We start from the raw sequence: 25,711 nt of genomic DNA on the forward strand, positions 1-25,711 counted from the left end.
GTGCGATGGAGAAATCAAAGCTACGTAGTTCTTGGTTAAAAAACAAACGGATGTGTTGAGTGTGTTTTAAAGAAAATTTGTTTTGTGATAAAAAAATGTTTTGACAAAATAGAAAAATAAAAGAGTTTGATTTGAATAGATATATTAAAATACGAGTTTTAAGACGATCAAGTTGTACAACTCGTGTCCCAAAACTTAAGGAATAAAGAAGATGTCACATCTAATTTAATCCTCTAAAAAAATGTTTTATTATTCTCGATTTTTAAATTGAGTTTCAAAACCATCAAGTAGTACAACTTGTGTTTTAACACTCAGAGATAAAAAAAAGTTACATCTAATAAATAAGTCGATTTTAGATTATTTCATTAAAATAAATAAATGAATGAATAAATAAATAAAATAAAATAAAATAAAGAGAATTTTAGAACTATCAAGTTGTACTACTTGTGTCCTAACAACTCAAAGATTAAATATATGTCACCTTTAATTATTTTCTAAGAATTCTATTGATTAATTTATTTACCAAAATGAGTTGTAAAACTACCAAGCTGTCACAACTTGTCTCCTAACAACTCATAAAAATTAAAAGAAAGTCACATTCTTTTAATATTTGATTATATTTTAACTGTTTTCTTTTTGAGAATTAAAATTTGATGTTGCATAATAAATAAATTTAAATAATTATATAAAGTAAAATCAGTAATAATAAAAAATAAAAATAGCAGTGAAAGAAATATATAAACTTGTAGCTTGATCTATTAAATAAACAAAAATATATTTTAATCAAATAATATAACCAAAATAATATACACGTGGGAGCTCATTTTAATACATCTTTTTGTTAAACAAGTAATAGAAATAAAATTCATTTTAATACTAAAAATACACAGCTCCAACAATTTTAATTAAATAATAAAAACAAAATTCATTTTATTGTTAAATAACACAAAAATAAAACTAAAAGAAAATTTATTAAAATATTTTATCGATGAAAGTAAAATAGGCTAACTAGTAGTTACATATATCCATTACTTAATTGTTAGTTACATCAATGAAACACAATGACTTATGGCATGAAGTATCAGAATAAAGATACATGCTCATTCCTAACTAAGATAACTACTAGCTAAGCTAATGTGTAGGAAAAGGAGTGCGGTCACGTCCATATGCTAAAAGCCTGAGAAACAGTAAGGATACAGCTTGTATCATGCTTTTAATAATAAAAAACAAATAAAAGCCAAATGAAAAAGATTTTAAGCAAACTATACCACACTTCAGACAGGAAGCATTGACAACAGAAAAACAAAAATTTTTATTTTTTTGAATCACTCAAACTCTAATTTCAACTTTTCTTTCCAATATAAAGAAATTCGCAGTTTTAGTAACACATAGTTTGAAAAGAAAAGCAAACATGAAGGGAGAAAGTACCTGCCTTTCCGGATACCAGAGGCCACGGTGGGGATAGAAGCGGCGGTGCACGACGGTGTGCAGCTCGATTGAAACCTCAGAATGGTTTTCTTCTCTGTTTTATTTTTCTTTCGTTTTTTGTTTATCCATCTCCTTCTTTGGATGTGTGTTTTTTTATTAATATTAATCTCAGATTTCTCTTCCTCCTCCTTTTTTGAAATTTGATAGGGTGTATTTTTAGAGTTTTTTTATATGTTTAGTTGTTTTCTGGTCTGTCTTGGTCCTTCTCTATCTATTTCTTGTTTGATGTTTCATTTCCTTTGCTCATCATATGCGTTTTTTCTACACCTCTGATGCATTCATGGTTTTGACTTATTTGTTTTGATATGTTCTGTTGCTGAGCTTTAATTTGTCCCTTAGTTTATTTTTTAAACTCAAAATTTTGTCTTTTTGTTCTGCACAATGTGTACCAAGACTGATTTTAAAAAAATATGTTTTTATGTTTCTCAAAATAGTTACAGCAAAGGTCAATGACACTGCATCTGAAACAGAAAGGCAGCAACAAAACAGAGCCAAACACTGCATCAGAAACATAGAGGCAACAACAGCAACAAAACAGAGCCAAAGGCTTAATTTGAAAAAGTTTGACCTAATTTTTATTGTAATTTAATTTGGTTTTATTTTTGGTTGTAATTTTATTGTAATTTTAGAATTGTAATTGTAAACTGATTTGGTTTTGTAAATTGATGAGCCTAATTACTTTATTTCCCTTTTTAATATATGTTTCCTTTTTTATTTATCTTTAACCAAAATGGACAAAATTGGGGTACTACAGTAGTCAACATCTAATTTGAAACAAACAAAAACTCCAAACAAACAAAACTCCTTACATCAATTTTTATGATAAACGAAAATAAGAAATTGACGAACGGCCAAGGCAGAGGCAAGGCGGCGATCAGAGGAGTGACGAGCGACACGAGGCGGATCGCATGTTCGTGAATCGTGTAATCTTCGTGTTTCTAGAGACTAGAAGCAAGAGGAAGAGATAGAAGAAGGCTGGAAGAGAGAGGATACTGATTTAGGTTTAAGGTATTATTGTAATTTCTTAATTTTAATAAGGGCATTTTGGTCATTTTATCTTAAAAATTCTGGGTGGTCACCTCCCATCTGTCCCTACCAAGATCCACCATTGACTTTAAAGACTAATCTCTTGAGCTAGCTAGGACCATAATAGGCAATAAATCTCTCATAAAAATTTATTCTGAGGGCTAGATAAGCACATCATCTACTTATAATATGAATGCAAAAATGTATAAAATAGGGAGAACGTAATGACAAATTTTTAGAATAAAATAATGACTTAATTATAAATTTGACAATTTATTTTTTTTATCTAATATTCGTTTTGGTGTTTGATCTATTTTTTTTAAACTAATTTTCATGTTTTATATTTTATAAGTGATGTATTTTAGTCTTTTTCACAATCACAACAAAAGTTACAATAACATTCGGTCATTGAAATCCCTTCTAACAATTGTCAATATGTGTCTACTATAATATTCTTTAAAAAAACAGTATTTAGCTCAATAATAGGATTGTGTTGATTATGTGTCTACTATAATATTCTTTAATATTGTGTCGATTGCTTTAAAACTCTAAAAATATGTGTCTACTATAATATTCTTTTAAAAAAAGTATTTGCAATATGTGTCTAGCAGAGTTTAAATGTTGCATAGGTGAATTCAATTTAGACTACGGAAACTTTTGTCGATTATGTTGGATATACTTGTTGAGACAAAATCTCAATTTAATGTTTTGATGAAAACAAACAAAAAGTTAATTAAGAATGTTAATTATGATTTTAAGTGTTTTGGTATTTAACATGTGTGTTTAAGTGTATTAATCAAAGATAGGATCCAAGTAAAGCAAGAATAAATCAGCATGAAAAGAAAAATCTGAACAAACAAGAAAGGAGAAAATTCTTAGTAAAATCTGAAAAACGGAGAATGTTCTCCAGTTCCAGAATGATCATCACAGCTCCAAAACTTATCAATCTCCATTAGTTAAAAGAAGTTTTAGCCTCTGGATTTTACATCTATATCATCAGCACTTGGCAAAGAACAAACTAATATGATTAGATTCAAAGAAACTACTCGAATCACAAAGAGAAAAGATCATGAATTAGCAAGACTAGACATATCTGAACATTCTTGACAGCATTCTGATCAATCTAGACAGCAGTGGAATGATCGTCACAGCTCAAAAATCAATCAATCTTCATTAGTTCAAAGATGATTCTGCCTCTGAATTTCAGGCTAATGTTATCAATACTTTGCAAGGAACAAGTAGGAATCATTCTAGTCAAAGAAGGCATTCAAATCACAAAGAGAGAAGATCACGAATTAGCAAGACCAAATAGATATGAACATTCTTGACAACATTCTGATCAATCTGGACAACACTGTAACATCAGCCTCCAGATTGATAAACATTCTCCAGCTTGTTATACTTGATCTTCTGCAGCAAACATCTTTCTCCAGAATGACCAGACCAATCTCCAGATTGATTATCAATCTCTGTTTCTGCAGAATTTCAGCATTGATCTTCTTACTTCTGCAGAAGTTTATAATCATTCACCAAACTATTTTGGACAGAATCAAGGCTCCAGATCGAAGTTGTAACATCAATAATTACATATGAAGCTTCAAGGATCATTAAACACAAGATAAATTTGATCAAGAACAAAGAAACCAACCCAATCAACAAAGCTCAAATTATGTTCAACGGTTGGAATATTTTTATTCAAATATATTGGTTTTAGTCAAATCTGACAGAGCACTACCAAAAGCTCTTTTGACCAATATTAAATGCTCTAAAAAGCCTATAAAAGGAAGGCCAAGCTCAACGAAAATCAGAGCTTCAAGTACTAAAAAAATTCATTACTTATTTGAATCATACTTGAATTTCTCTCACACACATACATTGAATCAATTCTGATTTTCCCATTTGATTCCTAGAATCATTCTCGTGTATTTTTCTATCAAAGAATCAAAACTCAAACAAGTGTTGAGCCTTCTTAGATTCTAACAAAGCAATCTCATATTAATTGTAAAATTCAAACTATAAGAGTTTAATATAGTTTGGGTAGATTGTAAGAAATCCTATCAAGGTTGATAGGTGACTTGATTGAACTCCTTTCTGGGTGGAAAGATTTTAACTTTGTAGCAGATCAAGGTTGATCTGAACTAGGTGTTGTAAAACCAAGAAGGTTCTTTGGTTTAAACACTTATTGGAAAATTTCACGGTAGTGAGGACTGGACGTAACCCGAGTTGGGTGTACCAGGATATATCGTTGTGTGTTATCTCTTCCCTTATCTATTTACTTTTCAGTTTGATTGATTATCAAGTTAAATACATAAACTGAATTACTGATTTTAACTAACCAAGAACGTTCTCTGTTTTCTGGTTAAAACCAAGAACGTTCTCTATTTTTACAACCAAGATCAATCTTGAGTTATTTTCTTAAGTTTTTAACAGGAATTTTTAAAAGGTGCATTTACAATTCAAACCCCTATTTCTTGTAAATCGACATTGTTACTTCAATACTTGGAAGTAGAATGACTATGTTGAAAATATGAGTGTGCAAAATATATGATTAATTTGACCATATTGATAAATTGAATTCCATTGTACCCAAAAAACTAAACTAATTAAATGGTTCATGAATGGAACCACGATTTTAAAACAAATCAGTTAACCAAACTTAATTCTAAACACACTTTAACCATTAAAAAAAAAATTTAACTTCAATTAAGATTGTTTTTCTTAGAAATTTTTTGAAATTTATTTTTCTCGAACAAATATAGAAAATATCAAAAATATCTTTTTCGAAAAAAATTAAAAAAAAAAATTAAAATTATTTTTTTCTTGGAATTTTTTTTAGAAAGAAATTGAGAATATTTTTTTGGCTTAATTGCAGTTTTGGTCCCCCCTATTTTAATTGAATCACGAAAGTAGTCCCCCCATTTTGTTTCTTCCAAGTTTTGGTCCCCAAACAGAATTTTGGTCCAAAACTTGATGAAATTTTATTTTTTTAAAGTCGTACTACACCATTTATGATCATAAATTTCAGGTACAATTGTTGTAAATGAGATATTGAGGCATGGTGTGACTTAAATAAATGCAAAAAAAAAATAAAATTTCATCAAGTTTTCGACCAAAATTATGTTTGAGTGATCAAAACTGGGGAGAAATAAAATGGAAGGACTACTTTTGCGATTCAGCTAAAATAGGAGGACTAAAACTGCAATTAAGCCTATTTTTTCTGAAAAATTTTCGAAAATTTTATCTCAATTTATTTTTATCTATTTTTCTTGAAAAACTCATAAAAAATTTCTCGAAATTTTTTGTTAAAAGAATTTCTAATTTTTTTCTCAAAATATTTTACATCTATATTTTATAGAAAAAAATTAAAATCAATTTTTTTGTTAAAATAATTTCAAAATTTATTTTGCAAAGAATTAGTTCGAAAGTAACATTAACTAAAAACATGTTTAAAATATTAAATTGGTGTATATTTATAAACCAGTTTCAAACCAATTCAAAATTAAGCTGAACCATATTTAAAATTGATTTTTAAGAACTGAACCAAACCATTAATATAGTTCAATTCAGTTCAATTTTTACACCATAAACACTCATAAGTAGAAAGGTACATAAAGTAAACGGTTTAGGCTAAAGCACATGGTAAATGTGGTAGGGGTTGTTGTTGAGTGTGTTAAAATGAAATTTTGATTGAGTAATACTAGCAACATACTATTTGACACACATCTTTCAACACATTCTTTTTTATTGATTAAAATTCATGAGTTCCAACAAACTTAAATGAGACCCACACAATTTAGTAGGACCCATTGAATTTTAACTAATAGAAGATAGTGTGTTGATAGTGCTCCTATTTTGATTTGGTCAATTGGAGTAACAATTCAAGTGTTTGACCCATTTTGTGTTAAAATGTTGTGGTCCAAAGAAAAATCTAGAGGAGGATATATGTTATTCAAATGTAGTAAATGTAGCATTAAATGAGTAATTGGGAGGCATGACAATAAATGTTAAGAGTGTGCAAAACTCTCCCTTAGAGCCTATAATAAAAGGAGTCTCTTTTATAAATCAAGTTAGAAGCACAAACAAGGTGAGCCCAACAATTTGAAAGATCTAAAGCAACTTCTAAAATGAGACTTTAAATTATAGAAAACATAAAGTAATAACATAATCTAGATTTGAACCATTTTATCATCTAAGCTAACTTATAACCACAAGTAAATTTGTAACATAATTAATACTATCACAAACTATTTAATTTAGAAGTCTTTTTTCATTGTTCGATAAACATTTTTTGAGGCCTAAAACTCTAGCTTTAATTAATGGTTTGGCCCTTGGGCAGACTCTAAGCACAAATCATAACAGGATGGAGTGGAGAAGAGAGAAAGGATGCAAACAAGGTGGTCGACGGAAAGGAGAGAGTTTTGGCTAAGTTTCAACAACGGCATCTCAACTACTTACGACACGTGAATGAGGGGGGCCATGCACGGCAAGGCAACGACGATATTCGGGTGTGGCAACATGGAAGCATTTCATTCTCTCTACTTTTTATTTTATTTCCCATTTGGTCCATTGTGTATTATTTATACACAACTTGCACACTATAACTCACCATCATCACCTTTGCACAAAAGAAAGCAACAAAATGTAACTTGATGATGAGCTCATTACTAGGATTGTTTCCTATTCACATTCATCAACAAAAATTATCCACTTTGAAGACTCAACATCTTTTTCACAACCCAAGATTTAAAAGTTTATACAATATGAATGGTAAAACTACTATGTTCCCTAAAAATATATTTTTACCACTGAGGTTCTATAATTAAACCAATCTAATAATAAAAGATAACAAATAAGCCAATTGAATGCAAATGCATCAAATAGCTAAGGTAGTTTTTTCAACTCATAATAAACTAAAAGGACCATATCATTGATGCTCATATCTACAAACCTCCCTATATATAGATACATATCTCAGAATGAAGCCGATGATACGCGGCGAAGCTGACATTTTGGTTCGGGAGGTGGAGCATTGGCTAACATGTTGTAAAGCTCCTGCAAGTTGAAAAAATGAAAAATTAATAAAGAACAATACAGCAAGCAAGCATGCATCAATGACTAGTAAAGATACATTCATTCAAATATTTGAATTGGAAACATTGACAACATCTAAATACATGCAACAAGATTAATAAAAAAAGGATTTTGAAGATGAATACAGAACTTATAGTGTATAATATTACATAAGGATGATTGTACTATATATGCAAGGAGAATAGAATCAACAATTTATAAAGTTTAGGGATTGAAATCAGTAACTTGGTAAATGAAAATCCTACCTAGTCTATCTAAGCTGTGGTAAATCCTACCTAATACTTTCATGATACTATGACTAATTCCTTCGATTGCATGAGTGGAGCGAAAACGAGGGATTGAAAAGTAATAAATTAACAAATAAAAGTAAACAATCATATTAACCAACCCCGAGAAACCAAAACACAATGAAGCAGAAGAAAATCAAAAGCATACAGTTGAATGCACAAAGTTCCAGTCATGAAAGTATGAACTCTGTAAGATGGCAACTAATGGCGCTCTATGAAGCTAGCTAAATTTTCAGGAGCGGTTAGTATAGGGAGCATGGTTTTAAATTCTGGACTCAATATTGTGGTTTTTGAGGTCTCCACAACGGCATCTCAATTGCAAATTTTGTCATATCGGCCGCATATTCTTACAATAAAAAGTTTTGCAGCAAAACCGCAACCGCAATTTAAAACCATGATAGGGAGAATTTTAACTAACTACCTACTTTTGTCCAAAGGGTTAGTCTCACAAACACCTGAATATGGAAGTCAGACAGTTGGTTTATTAGAGGATTGAACTTTGAACATCATCAAAAGACTCCAAAGCTCAAAAACTTAGGGTAGGTGCCAATTCAACTACAAGCTTTTGGCTCAAATAGTAGATTTACTTCCCAAGAAATGTAAGAAATAAAATAAATGCTTTTTTGCAACTTTTAGTTGTAAGCCAAAAAGTAGGTAGCGAAGTTGGTGAGTTAAGGGACTTCGAAAGAGTTTTAAGATAGGAAGTTCAGAATTCAAACCTTGAAAACTAACATATAATGACTAACTTACTAACATTTGTCTATCCAAAACAAAAATTGTAAGACAAAAAGTAAGCACAAGACAGTAAAGGACCATAGTTTTTCAAACAATAATTCAAGACTTGACCAACAACGAAGTGCATAGTTTTTCAAACACTGTTAGATTTAAGAATGTAAATGAATTACTATATGACTAGAAACTTAGATTATCTATGTACTCAGTGAAAAGGAGATATGTTACTTAATATCAAGAAACTAAGGCATATTCAGTATATTGAATTAACAGAAAATAACATTTTCAATGAATCAAAACATAACTCGAAAGCAGAATCTAACCTTCTCTTTCCTCAGCTTTTCATTTTCCTCTTCCAGACGCGAGACTTTGATCTCCAATTCAGTTGTGTATGCCTGATTATAGTTATAATCCACGACAAAGATTTTTACTTAAGGGTAGCACTTAATAAAACAAATGCAAAATTTGATGACATGGCATTCAAAAGTAAAAAGAAAAATCACCTGTTTCCTTGCTCTCGAACGTGCAGCCGATTCCCGATTCTTGATCATCCTCTTCTGCTTCCTCTCAACGGTCTTCTCTGCCATGTCCTCCGGTAAGCCCCGTTTCCTCGCAGATTTCTTTGAATCGGATAAGTTTCCCATCACCGGTGAAGCCAATGCCACCTGACCATCTCCAAATGCAACATCCAATGGAGCACCAGCAGCCGCCATGTGCAATGGCTGTGGGATATTCTGGCCCGAAACATACATCCCCATCACACTTTGTTGTGGATGCTGATAATGTGGTTGCGCATACTGCATCCACGGACCATGCGGAGCAAATTGCGGTAACGCTACATTTGGATCGACAGTAACACCAACATTAGGATCAGTAGTAGTATTCTTTCTATTAGAAGATGCAATCGAAACAACGCCGGCTTTCACCAAAAAGTCCTCTAATGTCATCTCTCCCAAAGTAGATTGCCTCTCTTGAGACCTCGTCTCATTTGTATCTTTGCTCATTTGGATATCTCTCCATACCTCATCAACTGTTTTCTTGCTTAATGGACCGGTTATCGACAGATTAGGTTGACGCTGCAAAGCAAGTTGACCAGCTTGAGCTGCATTCTCATTGTCCATATGAATGGATTGGTTTGCCTCGACAGTCCATACGTTTTTCAGAAGTTCATCAAGGTTCATACTACTTAGCGGCTTTCCTAAGTCGCCTAATTGACTCTGAACTTCATCGAGTGTAAGATTGTACATTGAGTTTTGCCGTGCCAATGGCTGGAGTTGCGAATGCATTTCGTTATTATCACCAACAACTTGAGACCCCATTGTTTGTATGTTAAGACATTACTAAAGACTTCACTTCATATGTTATAACCACCAAAAGACTTAAAGCAACATATCCTAATCTTCAATCATATGATCCTTACAATCAAAACCTGACGAAAACAAAATGTGTAATTAGCATTTATATGACACAATCAATAATCATGTTCATAATATTCTATGTAGCTTACAATACTTACATGAATTCTAATGAAATAAAAAGAAAAGAGTAAATTGAATTGCACAATCAAATATCATATGCTCATTAAAAACCAAACAACTAAAGCAAATAAAAACAAGTCTCAGTTGACAACAGTTAAATAGGGTAATTTGATCGATGTAGCCAATCCTATATGCATTAGTAATGACATAACCTTGTCTATGTTTGGTTTGGTCATGTGAGGAGAAAACCACTAGAGGATCCAAACAGAAAAGTTAATTAGATGGATAAGCTAGACAACGACTACAAAGCACTGACACAATATAGACACCAAACAGAAAACTTCATTGAGACATATACACCGCTAATAATTTAAGAAAATGAGAGTGTGCCGATGTAGTGTTGGTGTATGACAGTGGCACTGATACGTGCTGGACACTAGATTCGTCTTCGATCTGAAGTGTTTGTGCTATATAGGACAATAGGACAAGGAAGGACCTAAATAGGGAGTTTAAATGGTTCTTCCTTTTTGAAAAAAAACATGGTTTTTTGACATAACACAATGGCATGATTTATTCCATGTGCCAGTTCCACCTAATGAGAAAGGTGGTTTTGTACTTTTGTTGGTATTTTGTGATTGTTCATTTTTGGTTGAGAGAATAACAAAAAATAAAGGGACACAAGAATTGAATCCATAGACATTCAGAGACATAGCAGTAATGTCCATAGATCATAATAAATTGAAAATGCAAAATTAAAAGATTTTAACCAATCCAAAAATAAGGAAAGTGAAAGAACTAATTTAACTGCAGGATAAATTCCTTCTCCTTTCAATTTTATTTTTTTAAAAAAGGTGACATTAAAATAATATTAAATTAAACTTTTTTACACCCTTTTGGAAAAAATTAATAAAAAAACTACAATCCAGAGAAAGTAATTAAATCAGCTTCAAAACTGAAACTTCAAGGGTGAAACAGAGGACAAAAATAAAATTAGACAAGAAAATGAAACCCAACAAACATGTCATACCAAAATTACATTCAATCAAGCTGCTAAAATATAAATGCAAATGAAAATCATTATCATTCTCAGATAAAATAAAATAAAATAATAAAATCCTTCCATTTCTCTGCATATAAACATAAAAAATGGAATTGAGAAAATTGATCCATTGCATGCAGGCTCAAAGACACACAAACACTCCAACCTCAACTGAATTTCAATTAAAATCCAAAAACCACAAAAGACCCTTTGAAATTTTCACACCAAAACCTCTTTAATTATAATGTCATAACTCATTTCCCCATAAAAAGTTGACAATGGAAAAACAAAACATAAAAAAATAAAAAATAAAAAATAAAAACATGCCCAAAATTCAAAACAAAAAATTTTCAATGAAAAAATTGGAGAGTGAAGGAAAACAATAAAGAAGACCCATTTGCAATTTGCATGCAAAAAATTCAGTGACACTGTTGAAACACAAGAAAACATCATCACAACAAAAACGTGAGTGAGATCAAACCAACCCAACAGAAATGCAACATTTGTTTTCCAAATATAGTTTGTTAAGGTTCAATTTTTTAAAAGCGTATGTTATACCCAAATGAGTAAAAGAGTGTTTTTTAAGGCAAAAATAATTATTTGATGTAAAAAAGATTTTTTTTTTTTAAAAGGATCAAAATGGAAAAGTACCTTGTAGAGTGAAACACCGATCTGAAATAGTGAATGAATGAAGAAAGCAATGTGATTTAGGAATAAGATCAATCAGTATCTCAGAAAACTAAGTTGATGGACAAAAACCTCCACAACTGTATCTGTGTGTTTGTGCATGTAAAATGCATTGCGAGTGAAGAGAGAGAGAGGAGAGATATAGAGAGAAGGTAAATCAAATGATATATATATTTATTATTATTATTATTATTATTATTATTATTATTATTATTATTATTATTATTATTATTATTATTATTATTAGTATTAGTATTAGTATTAGTATTATTATTATTTATAAACCGCGTAGGTAAACGTCATTCATTTAAGATCAGACTGTTAAGAATACATGAATTTTAAGTTATTTGATTTAGAAAAAGTTGAATAATGCAAACAAATTCACTTTTTGATAAATAATTTTTAATATAAATTCTTTTATTAATTAAAATTCAGATGAGTTTCAATAAATTTAGATGAGACGTTATATATAAATTTTATTTAATAAAAAAGAGTATATTAAAATATGTGAATTAAAAAGTATGTTCGTCGAAAAAGTTTATCACTAGATGGTCGGCAATCTTTTTAATGACGCCATTGATATAAAATCAACGGCTAATAATAAAAGAATCTCAGTTTATTTGAGTTACTAAGAGCTGGCCACGTGGACGATGGACAAGCATTGTAGTCACTTGGTTGTAAAGAAACACAATTGGTATAAGATCAAACGGCTAAGAACAAATGAATCTCAATTTATTTGAGTTATAAAACCACTTGCCACGTGGACAGTCAACAATTCGTAGTCACGAAGTTAGGTAAATAAACATCATTCTTATAAGATTAGAGGACGGACAACAAATGAATCTTAATTTATTTAATGGTTAAGATTTTCTCCAATCTCATAATCTTGTGAGAAGCTCTTTATTTCTATATTTGTACATAGATGTTATATTTTAACTCAATATAAATATATATATATATATATTAAATTATTTAATAAATATTAATTTTATTAGATTAAATACTAATTTTTCTTTTAATATACATTAGTGAGAGATTAAAAGAATATACGATTTTTATTAAAAGAAATGAATGCATTATAAAAATTGCTGAAAAAAATGTAGAAAAGTTTTGAATGACATAATATAATTACCCTAAATATGAGATGTCTTTTGTCGTTAGCTACAACCTAAAAATAAAAGAAACGAAAAGGAGTAAATACAATATGAAAAAGTTGAAAGTGCATAAAACGTTTTACAAATGACGTAATATAATGTTCAAAATATGAGATGTCTTTTGTCATATGCAACAACATAAAAATAGAAATGAATAAATACAATGCGAAACGTTGAACGTTTTGAAAGATTTATGGTTGCACCAACACGTTAAGAGGTCTAATGCATAATAAATAAATTATTAATATTTTATTTAATAACTATATAAATTTTCTTTTTTGTAGGAATCATGATATTTTTAAATTTATTTTTTTTATATTTTTTCAAAAAATGGAATAAGACATTTCAACTGTTCTACAACAACATAAAAAAAAAAAAAAAACTCAGGTAGAATTTTTCATCTTTTAACTGCAGAAGAAAATAGTATGTATGTACGTTCCACTACTCTAAGAACTCAAGTTAGCAATATATTCACTACTTATCTCGTGATTTCTCAATTTATAACTAACTAGATATTGACACATGTTTTGTGCGAGAACATTTGATATATTAAATTAAGTTTAAATTGTTCTTTAACTTTATAAACATTATTATTTGAATTTAAAAGCAAATATGATTAGTAGATAATAGTTGTTGAATGATATATTAGAAGTAGAGAAATTTTATGTTACACAAGTGAGATAAGCTTTACATCATGCACACAAAAAATTTACTTTACCATTGGATTAATAAGTTTTATTATTGGATCAAATGAGATATTACGAGACTTAATAATTCAATTGTGAAAAATAAACTTATGCATGGTGCAAGATGGTCTTATCTATGTACATTAGAGAAAGCTGAAAAGTAATCATATTTAGTATGATATTTATTGTAATTTTCTATCACATTTTTTGGATATGTTCAAGATAATCGATAATGATTTAAAAAATCGAAGTTAAAATATTTATTTTAACAAATTAATTTTGGCTTCGTATTTTATACACATATATTAAAATATCTCTAATATTAATATACTAAAATAGACAGTGTATTTCAAGAATTATGTAAAAGTTTATATAAATCAAATTACCTCACGATATGTTATTGTTTGTGTGATCATATTTGATATTCAACCAAATAATACTTCTCTAAGATGAAAAAAATTATGAGTCTTTTATTAGATAACCTTTAAAAAATTTCCAAGGAAAAATATATAATAGATCCTTTAGCAAAACAATTTGAAATGAAATTTGAGTTGTAAATATTAAAATATAGAAAAAAAATGAAACATCAAAGTTGAAATAGTTTAGAAATGTGACATTCATAAAAATTGTTATGTTGTTGAAGAAAAATTAATCAATGCTATACAATTGCATTTAAATAGTGTATTTGGGAAAGACATTTTAAAATATTAAGAATAACAATCATATTATAATAAGTTAGACTAATAATATTCACAAACTAATATATTATGAACTCCAAGAAATTGTAACATTATAATAATGAAGCTATAGAACTCACATATTGAGCTCTTTTAACTTGGTGATTGAATGAACGGTTGTAAATGGGAGTTTATGAGGATGCAATAAATTTTATGATATGATGGACTTAAGCTGCAATGTAATTTTATAATATAAAATCGAATGATTTTTATAGACAAATGAGAGTTATCAAATTTATTAAATGATATAATTATGTAATAATAAGTTTCGGAGAGAGTTGATTTCGATTATAAAATTGGTGCAAGAACAAATAAAGAATAAAAAAGAAATATTAATTAATGGAATAATGAATGTAATGTAGTCTTAGAGAAGAGTGGTACCAAACGAATTTTTAAGGTGTCACATCAGAATATATTCGATATATATTTGATGTGACAAAATTTAGATAAACATTTTTTTTTTATGTTTTTACAATTTTTTATCAAAGAAAGCTATAGAAGATAAGATGCCATACCACAAGACTATAATTATAGTATACATACATTCTCGTAAAATAGGTAAATATTCAAAAATTACAAATAAATGGTTACATAGATCAAAATAAAATAACAATAACGATTCAAAATCAATATCTAAAAATATTATTGACAAAAGAGTACTTGAATTTGATCCAACATGTGACATAACTTATATAGACTCCTCTCTTCCTACATTGCTTATATTGCTTTCAATCTTTATATCGTATATGAAAACAAATATCAAGAATAAATGACATAAAAAACGAATATCAAATTCATGTATAAGAAATTGAAACAAAAATTTGAGGCATTAATTACCTAATTATATATATATATTGAAATAGGTTTAGAACATGAACAATAAAAGTAACAAAAAATTGAGAGATACCAATAATCGATTCTAAATAAATATCTAAAAATATTATTTATAAAAAGTATATCTGACCGACTTGTGGTACAACTTATATTGACTCCTCTCTTCTGATATTCTTATATTTCTTTCAAACTTATATCGTATATAAAAATGAATAAAGAGAATAAATGACATAAAAAAAGAATATCAAATGCATATATAAGAAATTGAAACAAAATTTTGAGGCATTAATCACCTAATATATATATAGGTTTAGAACAAAAAGTTAATAAAAAGAGCATTTGAATGATCTTAAACAAAGGAAGTAGATATGCATGATACCATATAAATTCATCTCATGGGATAACCATGTCCAGACAAATGATATTACTAATAAAATATTTTTTATGAAAATAATTTGGGTTACATTCAATCATTTCACATATACATAGTGAAACACGTAGTGTTGTAGTAATAAAGAATAGACAACAAAATATTCCACCCAACATTTGTGTTGCTCCTAAATATTCATGTAAATTGTAGCAAACAAATGATAAAGAAAATAATTTTGAATTTGTATTGTAATGTATCGATGAAAAAGAGTGAAGAAATACATTGTCCATGATCAAGACACGACCCATCTTTTGAAATCAGGAAAACAAATAAAATAAAATTTGAAAAGGGAACATACACTAAATGGTGATATTAGAATATGTGATGATTAAAAATAAGAAATTAAAAATGTGGGATAGGTCTATCTCATAGACATGAATTATCTATTATTCTTCATCTAAGGAAATCAAAAGATGAGATGAGAAATTTAAGTATCACTAAAATTTAAAGGATGTGCATTGGTGTTAGAAACATATTTCAATTTTCAACATATATCCAACAAATACATTGAATAACATATAGTATACTATGTAATGAAATATAAGCACAATTTGGACAAAAAAGTGATGTGTTTGGACCAAATGTCAACAACAACAATTGATCACAAATATATCAAAGCATATAAATAGAATTCAAGCTCAAAGATGTAAACTAAAAAAAAATGTAAAAATTCTAAAACTTTTTATTTATCTAAAAGAAAAAAAAAATTGAAAGCATGTAAACGATCATACAAAGAGTTGCATAAGACTAATCATATATATCATTGTCTTCATATTTCCGTATATAAAATAACTTTCACTAATTATAGTAATGTATGTATTTTTTGAGAAACACCTAATATATTAATTGAGAGTTAAAATCATAGGACCGTTATCAATAATGATGGAGGAACAATAAATATCGAATAACTCATATTTATTGTATTGTAATTTGTAACTCATGACACATGAATAGTACCACAAAATATTATATGCAAAATGTAATAGTAAAATGTGTGCTAAAGTAAAAAAATGTGCTAAAGCAAATTGAATGAAGAGTGTTTGTTATATGTGCCACATCATATTTTTTTTAGATGACAATATTTGAATGAAGTGGTATAATGTTTGATGACGTGTCGTAATTGGATGTAAGAATCTATTTTAATATATTATAATAGATATTTCTCTTATTAACAATGTGTCAAAGTCTTATGATTTCTCAATTTATAACTAATATTTCTTCAATCTCTACCATTAGCTAATTTACAGATTTATTTTTAGAAAAATCTATTTCAATACAAAGACCTTTTTTATCTATAAATCTCTGACTTGTATCAACTAGCACTCGCCCATATATATTTTCAATTTTACATGTTTTTTATTGTTTTGATAAATTTACTTATAGCCCCTTTTGCGATTCAATGAAATATTCATTTTTTTTTTGTTGTAATTTTGAATAGTTTGATTCATATTTTCAAGTTGATATTTATATCTTAGATTGTTTATTAAATTAATATAATTAATATTGGATGACATTTCTTTTACAATTAATAATAAAGTCAATTAATTTAATATTTGTTGAGACAATATTAAATCTATATAAGATGTTATCGGTTTTAATTTTCAAGAATATTAGAATATGAAGCAGTATTATGAAGTAAAAATTTTTAATGATAAAACAAACCACTTAAAAATGAGATGTGTTTTGTCACATTGGACATAGATAAAATGTTAAAAAAAGAGTAAAATACTCTTGTTCTAATGGAAAAATTACATACAGGAAAGTATTGAAATGTGGTATTTTTTCAATATATTTTGTTATCAGTCTACAAAACTATTTTAATATCAATAATATTTTTTAAATCTATTTTAATTGAATACAAAAAATATTGATATATTAATTATTACTTTGTAACAATTGAAATAAAGATGAATTGAATAGTTAACTTTTGTGTTTGATCTAGTTTTGAGATTGGTCTTTTATGTTTTTTTGTTTACAACTAGGTCTTTAAAATAACATCTCCTTTCCAGCGTTAGCCTTTGTGTTACTGAATGCAAAAATGATGTTGACGTGATAAATTATAAAAGCAAATGATTATCATATTTGTCCTTTAAATTTTGAAAAAATATACTTATAGTCCTTTAAGTTTAAATTAATTTTCGCTCAGATTCAATATTCATCTATTACCTTTGTGTTACTGAATGCAAAAATGATGTTGACGTAATAAATTATAAAAGCAAATGATTATCATATTTGTCCTTTAAATTTTGAAAAAATATACTTATAGTCCTTTAAGTTTAATTTAATTTTCGCTCAGATTCAATATTCATCTGTTACCTTTCCACCATATTTCTCTTCACCATCTTCCTCTTCCAATTCATCTTAAAAAACCTAGAACACAAATTTGTAATTCCAATAGAAAAACTCAAAACGTAGACCATGAGAATTAGAGAAAAATTAAAACAAGACATTTATCATTCCAACAAGAATAAAAAACTAAGCTGATGTAAATAAAGGCGAAACCCACCATAAATTCATAAATGAATTATTCGTCCTTTAAGTTTTTTAAATATATATGATCCGCTTTCGCACACGGGTCAAATACAATTGATAAAATGTAAATAGAGGTAATAACTCGAATCGTTTCGCAAGGACTTCTGATATAATAATAATAACTGAATTGAAAATTGAAATTAAAAAGGGGTTTTTACATTTTTGATTTAACAGATGATCAAAACGATTAATCCACTTATTCGAGTTTCAGATCTGTCACAGATTCTATCAATGAGTTTAATTTCTAATTTGTGATTCTATTCTTGTTTGACTATAGAATTGATCAAACAAGCGTAATCAATCTTATGTGAATTTGGTTTCTTTGATTGAATTAAGCATCACAATCATCAAAATATTACAATTAACGATCAAGCGTCGCAAAATTATAATTCAATTAAATTAGAAACCGAAACCAAATTTTGTCAAGTAAATTTAATCAATCCTATTGAAATTCAATTTAAGCAATCAAAATATCAATATAATCAAATAGACAAGAATAGAATCATGAATCGAAATTGACAGTGTAACGTGAATCTCAAAGTGTTGATGAAACTCTGAACTCGTGGATTAATCTTATAAAATTAGTCTTCCATTAAATTAAAATAAAACTTGTTATTTCTTGTAGCAAATTGAATCCTAATTTTTCCATCTTTAGAAAGAAAGAAAAAAACTGCCAATATATAGTACTTGATATTGGGCTTTAGGGTTTAGGGTTTAAAAACAAGTGACCCGCTAATTAAAATTATTACAAAAACCCAGATTACGAAATCTGCAAGTTGGGCCTAGTAAAGTTTGGAATTGGTCTTTTCTTCCAACACAAAAGTTATAGCTCAGATGTTTATATTTCCAACGCCTTCTCATATGCACCAATCCGACATCCAGAGCTCAAGTTATGACCTATAGAGCAAGAAAGAGTCAAAATACAAATAATAAAATTCAAATTCGACCCAAAATTTCGAAACAAGCTAAAAATATTAATCTAAGCTATAAAGAGCTTCTAAAATACCAAACTAAAACGTTAAAAACATGTGCCCAAATGCTATGATTAAATTCCCCCACACTTAAACTTTTGCACTCCGAACAAAACAATGCATGTGATTCCAAATATTCTTATGAATGCAAAGTGGTGAGAAAAAAATATTTCTAGCTTAAGACAATCATGAATAGTTTTGTTATCACAACCAAGGAAAACAAGAGGACAATTTAACTAACGAATGTATCATAAGTGATAGAGTCCTTCCAAGATATAAAATTCTCTCAAAGTGTTTGGGCTACTGTTTACACTTAAAACACATCATGAAAGAAAAGATGGAAAAATGTATTCCATTCATAATAAGACTCAAAAATCTCGCAAAGGTTAATGACTTATCACAAATGATACACAATTTAGCATTTTAATCCAATTTATATTACCAAGAATGCAAAAATACTATCCAATCATGCCGGTCCAAACAAACTTCTTCTATGGTAACATCTTCAAGCACAGAGCCCTCATGGAATAGCTTGAGGCGTTGTCCATTTACTTTGAGCATTTTTTTCGGTATTTTCACTTTTTATTTCCACTGCACCACGAGGAAAAATGTTAGTAACAACAAAAGGGCCAATCCACTTCAATCAAAGTTTCCCAGCCATAATTTTCAAACGGGAGTTGAACAATAAAACTTTTTTGCCAATGGAAAATTTCTTCCTAGAAATCATCTTTTAAGTTTGGAATTTGTGTTCGGGATGCATCTGCAGGAAAGACTCCAACAACTAGATAATTAACTAAATCAGCAAACCATAGAAGAAGTCATCTTGAATGGGGATAGGGTCCTCATCCATTTCTATTATGCTCAAATGATCTTCCACCAAATTTTCAGCTCCACTCTTATCTTTAATCTCTAAATCAAATTCTTGAAGTAACAACATCCACCGGATCAATCTCGGTTTTGCTTCTGGTTTCTTCAACAAGAACTTCAAAGTTGCATGGTCAGTAAAAACAACTACCTTCGAATCTAACAAATATGATCTAAACTTATCAAGTGCAAAAATAATAGCTAAAAGTTCTTTTTCAGTGGTAGTATAATTAGTCTGTGCAGAATCTAAAGTCCTAGAAGCATAATAAATAACATGGGCAACCTTACCAACCCTTTGTGCAAGGACTGCTCCCACGGCATAGTTAGATGCATCACACATAATTTTAAAAGGGAGGGTCAAATTGGGTGGCTGAATTATGGGAGTAGAGATTAGTGCTGCCTTTAAGAAATTAAATGCCTTCTTGCATTTGTCATCGAAGGTGAAACTGACATCTTTTTGCAGCAAATTTGACAGTGGAAGAGATATCTTGCTGAAATCTTTGATAAATCGCTTGTAAAAACCTACATGGCCAAGAAAAGAACGAATCTTGCAAATGCAATATGGGTAAGACAAATTAGAAATCACATCAATTTTGGCAGGATCCACTTCAATCCCATTTTTAGAGATCACATGTCCCAAAACTATGCCTTGTTCAACCATAAAATGACATTTTTCGTAATTCAGCACAAGGTTAGTTTCAATACATCTATGCAAAACTCTATCTAAATTGTTCAAGCATGCATCAAATGAGGAACCATACAAAGTAAAATCATCCATGAAAACTTCAATACAATTTTTCTATCAAGTCAGAGAAAATACTAATCATGCAGTGTTGGAAAGTTTCAGGAGCATTGGATAGGCCAAAGGGTATCCCCCTGTAGGCAAATGTGCCAAAAGGACAAGTGAACGTAGTCTTTTCGTGGTCCGCTGGTGCAATATGGATCTGAAAATAACCAGAAAAACCATCAAGAAAACAATAATGTGACTTACCAGCCAACTGTTCAAGCATCTGATCAATGAATGGTAAAGGAAAATGATCTTTTCTAGTTGCCTGGTTTAGTCTCCTGTAATCGATGCATACCCTCCAGCTGTTATGCACTTGTGTGGGGATAAGTTCATTATTTTCATTTTTAACCACTGTGAGTCCAGTTTTCTTTGGGACTACCTGCACCGGACTCACCCATTGACTATCAAAGATGGGGTATATAATGCCTGCTTGCAAGAGCTTGGTCACTTCTTTTTCTTACAACATCCAGAATTAATGGGTTAAGTCGCCTTTGGGGCTGCCTGACTGATTTTACCCCGTCCTCCAGTAGTATCCTATGCATACACATGGATGGGCTAATACCAGGAATATCAGCCAAGGTCTATCTGATTTCCTTCCTGTGTTTTCTCAAAATCTGCAACAGCTTCTCTTCTTGTTCATCTTCAAGTTTGGCTGAAATAATCACAAGTAACTTGCCACTTCCTTCTAAACAAGTATATTTCAAATTTTCAGGAAGTGGTTTAAGCTCTATAATCGGTGGTTGTTCCATGGAAGATACAACACCAGTGGCCGAAGCTAAGTCTGCAAAATCAATTATGTTAGTAGAAATATCGATATCAGCATAATGATCAACTTGCAAGGCAGCTTTGATCTCAGCACACACAGAGCACAATTGAGTATCTATACAGAATTCACAAGTATAAGTATCATCAAAACTAGACAATGAAGGAAAATCAGTGGCAAACATATCAGGGTAAGTGGCATCAACCAAAATCAGCAAGCAATTCAATTTGAAAAATAGAATGCTCTTCCACGAGGTGTTTCATAGCATCAAATATGTTAAATTTTACAATATTATCCCTGTTGGACTTATTCTCTCCCTCTATCTCCAGAATGTAAAAATCTGCAGAAAATATCAATTCATTAACTCGAACAAGTACATCCTCCACAAGTCCAGCGGGACGAGCATTTCTCATGTTCGCCAATTGAATGGTAACACTTGTACTATGTAAATGTCCAAGAGCAAGAGAGTTAAAAATAGATGTAGGAATAACATAAATGGAAGCTCCTAAATCTAACATAGCATTTTCAAATTGGCTATTGCCTAAGGTACATGGAATGGAAAAAGTTCCTGGATCTTTGCATTTCTGAGGCATGGGTTGAATGAGGGCTGAAACATTTCGCCCCATGTTTACTCTTTCATTACCTTTTAACCTTCTCTTGTGTGTGCACAAATCTTTTAGAAGTATTGCATATCTTGGAATCTGTTTAATTGCTTCAAGAAGGGGAATGTTCACTTCCACCTTCCTAAATGTATCCAAGATCTCGTTGTCCCTATCTGCCTCGTCCATTTTCTTAGTCTTCGCTGCCCTTTAGGAAAAGGAAGTGGTATATTTTGCTCAACATCAACAATTTCATATATCAAAGTATACTTAACAACCTTTTTATTTTTCAATGCAGTTTCAGGTACCTTTGGTATTTCAACACCTTTCCCATACCTCAATGTAATTGAACTGACATTGGGAGCATTTGGATTTACTACTGACTGTGTAGACAATTGGTTTGACCCCTGAGTCTGCAATTGATTGATTGAAGTGGCTAGCTGACCAATCTTTGTTTCCAAATTTTGAATGGTGGAATCTGTTCTTTGTTGAAAATGGATATTCTGGACAGCCATCTGTTTAACGAGGTCCTCTAATGAAGGTGCATTGTATTGTTGTTGAGGAATATTTTGTTGTTGCTTCCTAGGTTGTTGTGCAGATGAATTCCTCCATCTCAAGTTGGGATGGTTTCTCCAACCAGGATTGTACCTGTTAGATGATAGATTATAGTTGGCTTGAGGATTGTATATATTTGATGCATATACTTGAGGAGCATCAACAATTGGATCTTCTTGCAATGTAGGACATGAATCTGAAGGATGCTCTGGAGAAGTGCAAATACCACTAACCACTACTTGGGTTTTACCTATTGCCAATTTTTTTACTAAAGATACAAGCTCATCAAGTTTTCCTTCTAAATTATTGTGGGAAGAAGCTTGAATTGCATTCACACCCGTTTTCAACACCATTGAATTGCTTCTAGTTGTAAACTGGTGAGAGTTTTAATGGACATGTTCTCAATCAAAGCCCTTGCCACTTTTGGGGTCTTATCGACAAGTGTTCCCCCACTAGCAGCATCAAAAATGCTTCTATCCATAGATAGCAAGCCTTCATAAAAATATTGGATGAGCAATTGTTCATAAATCAGGTGATGAAAACATCTTGACACTAATTTCTTGAATCTCTCCCAATACTCATGTAATGATTCCATGTCAATCTGCCTGATGCCACATATTTCTTTTCTGATTGAAGCAGCTCTTGAGGCAGGGAAGAATTTTTCTAGAAACAATATCTTGAGATCATTCCAGCTTGTAACAGAACCTGGTTGAAGGTAGTATAACCAGTCCTTAGCAGCATCTTGGAGTGAAAATAGGAAGGCTCTGAGCTTAATATGGTCTTCTGTGACTCCTTGAGGCTTCATGGTAGAACACACAATATGGAATTCCTTCAAGTGTTTGTGGGGATCCTCACCTGCAAGACCATTAAACTTTGGAAGCAAGTGTATTAAACCAGATTTAAGTTCAAATGGTACAGTAACTTCAGGATATGTGATACATAATGCATTATAATTGATATTAGGTGCAGCAAGTTGTCTTAAGGTTCTATTATTCGCATCAGCCATACTTTCCAACAAGTTGTCAATTTCAGTATATGACTCTAACTCGTTAACACTAGCAGCTCTATTAAGTCTACGACGTAAATGAAATGTCCTATCTATTTCAGGTTCAAGAGAATGAAGATTCATAGAACTAGCCCTAGTCATGCATCATCATAAGAATGCAATACAAAATAACAATTCTGAAAATTCCATCAATGTTCCGAATGCTAAAATTGAAGTGAAAAATTGAAAACCCTATCAAATAAAATCCAAAAAAATATAAAAATACCACTAAAAATTTCTAAAAAAACCAATAATGGCAACGCAAATTTTTTTGGAATTTTTGGAGAATATGAAAAATTCAAAAAATTTAAAAAAAGGGTCTAAACGAAGGAATTTGGGATTTAGATCGGCGTTCCTGTATATGGAACTTATACAAACTCCTATTCCTTGATTGTTTTATGATTTTCTTGTGAAATTTTGCAGCAATCCGAGACAGACGCCTAAAAACAGGGTTAATATTATTATCAGAGAGTCCCCCGCAGTGGCGCCAATTTGATCCACTGTCGCATATGGGTCAAATACAATTGATAAAATGTAAATAGAGGTAATAACTCGAATCGTTTCGCAAGGAATTCTGATATAATAATAATAATAATAATAATAATAATAATAATAATAATAATAATAATAATAATAATAATAATAATAAATGAATTGAAAATTGAAATTAAAAAGGGTTTTTTTTTATATTTTTGAATTAACAGATGTGTAAAACGATTAATCCACTTATTCGAGTTTCAGACCTATCACAGATTCTATCAATGAGTTTAATTTATAATTTGTGATTCTATTCTTATTTGACTATAGAATTGATCAAACAAGCGTAACCAATCCTATGTGAATTTGGTTTCTTTGATTTGATTAAGCATCACAATCATCAAAATATTACAATTGACAATCAAGCGTCGTAAAATTATAATTCAATTAAATTAGAAACCGAAACCAAATTCTATCAAATAAATTTAATCAATTCTATTGAAATTCAATTTAAGCAATCAAAATATCAATATAATCAAATAGGCAAGAATAGAATCACGAATCAAAATTGACAGTGTAACCTGAATCTCAAGGTGTTGATGAAACTCTGAACTCGTGGATTAATCTTATAAAATTAGTCTTCCATGAAATTAAAATAAAACTGTTTTTTCTTGTTGCAATTTGAATCCTAATTTTTCCGTCTTTAGAAAAGAAACAAAACTGCCAATATATAATACTTGATATTGGGCTTTAGGGTTTAGGGTTTAAAAACAAGTGGCCCGCTAATTAAAATTATTACAAAAATCTAGATTACGAAATCTTAAATTTTAGCCCATTAATGTTCGGAATTGATCTTTTATTACAACACAAAAGTTGTAGCTCAGATTTTTACCTTTTCAACGTCCGCTCATATGCGCCAATCCGATATCCAGAGCTCAAGTTATGACCTACAGAGCGAAAAAGAATCAAAATTCAAATAATAAAATTATAATTCAAATTCGACCCAAAACATGTGCCCAAATGTTATGATCAATATACTTCTGATCTTTTAAGTTTAAAACAATTTTCGTTCAGATTCAATTTTTATCTTTTACCTCTCCATCAAGAAATCCACCATACCAAAAAGAATTTAAATAAAATGAAATTTATTGATTGAAAATAAATGAGTTGTTCGTACATTTGGAAATTGGATCAAACATTAAGGAACTTGATCAAATATAATGTAATCCAATATTTTGTTTCTTACAAATAACAAACACGCACATAAAGAGTTGCATAGTCTAAAACTATTTGAGTTAGTAAATATTTTTATTTTTAATCTTTTGTGGTTTAGATTGAAAGATATTTTAATTATTTTTAATTGAGTCATAATCATAGTAATTATATTTTGTGATTTATTGATTTATTTTAATAACTCGGTACAACTCATATGAATCTTTAGGTATCCAA

The 25,711-nt window shown here is 29.9% G+C and overlaps 2 protein-coding genes and 1 long non-coding RNA gene across 3 annotated transcripts in view; 1 reads left to right on the forward strand and 2 right to left on the reverse strand.

The window, feature by feature from the left end:
• LOC140920337 (uncharacterized) overlaps positions 1 to 23,746 on the reverse strand; it is a 98,776-nt gene extending 75,030 nt beyond the window's left edge. Inside the window, 4 exon segments of the mRNA XM_073368593.1 lie at positions 4,829 to 4,835; positions 21,893 to 22,397; positions 22,400 to 23,126; positions 23,129 to 23,746. Coding sequence (XP_073224694.1) covers positions 4,829 to 4,835; positions 21,893 to 22,397; positions 22,400 to 23,126; positions 23,129 to 23,746 — 1,857 coding nt within the window.
• On the forward strand, positions 1,088 to 2,188 carry LOC113786776 (uncharacterized). The gene is made up of 2 exons (XR_003473088.2): positions 1,088 to 1,512; positions 1,923 to 2,188. It is a non-coding gene; the product is annotated as an uncharacterized lncRNA (long non-coding RNA).
• LOC101505449 (ABSCISIC ACID-INSENSITIVE 5-like protein 2) lies at positions 7,220 to 11,948 on the reverse strand. The gene is made up of 4 exons (XM_012715608.3): positions 11,793 to 11,948; positions 9,128 to 10,053; positions 8,948 to 9,019; positions 7,220 to 7,566 (listed from the first exon to the last, which is right to left on the reverse strand). The coding sequence occupies exons 2-4, from the start codon at positions 9,941 to 9,943 to the stop codon at positions 7,486 to 7,488; spliced, it is 969 nt and encodes a 322-aa protein (XP_012571062.1). The 5' UTR covers positions 9,944 to 10,053; positions 11,793 to 11,948; the 3' UTR covers positions 7,220 to 7,485.
• Positions 23,747 to 25,711: the final 1,965 nt, after the last annotated feature.

This window comes from Cicer arietinum, chromosome 5, assembly GCF_000331145.2.
Source record: "Cicer arietinum cultivar CDC Frontier isolate Library 1 chromosome 5, Cicar.CDCFrontier_v2.0, whole genome shotgun sequence".
Lineage (NCBI taxonomy): Eukaryota > Viridiplantae > Streptophyta > Magnoliopsida > Fabales > Fabaceae > Cicer > Cicer arietinum.

Coding starts and splice junctions, on each gene's coding strand:
- LOC101505449 (XM_012715608.3), bottom strand. CDS start 9,943: ATGGGGTCTCAAGTTGTTGGTGATAATAACGAAATGCATTCGCAACTC. Junction 9,020..9,127: donor GTTCGAGAGCAAGGAAACAG/GTGATTTTTCTT, acceptor AACTATAATCAG/GCATACACAACTGAATTGGA. Junction 7,567..8,947: donor AAAAGCTGAGGAAAGAGAAG/GTTAGATTCTGC, acceptor TTCAACTTGCAG/GAGCTTTACAACATGTTAGC.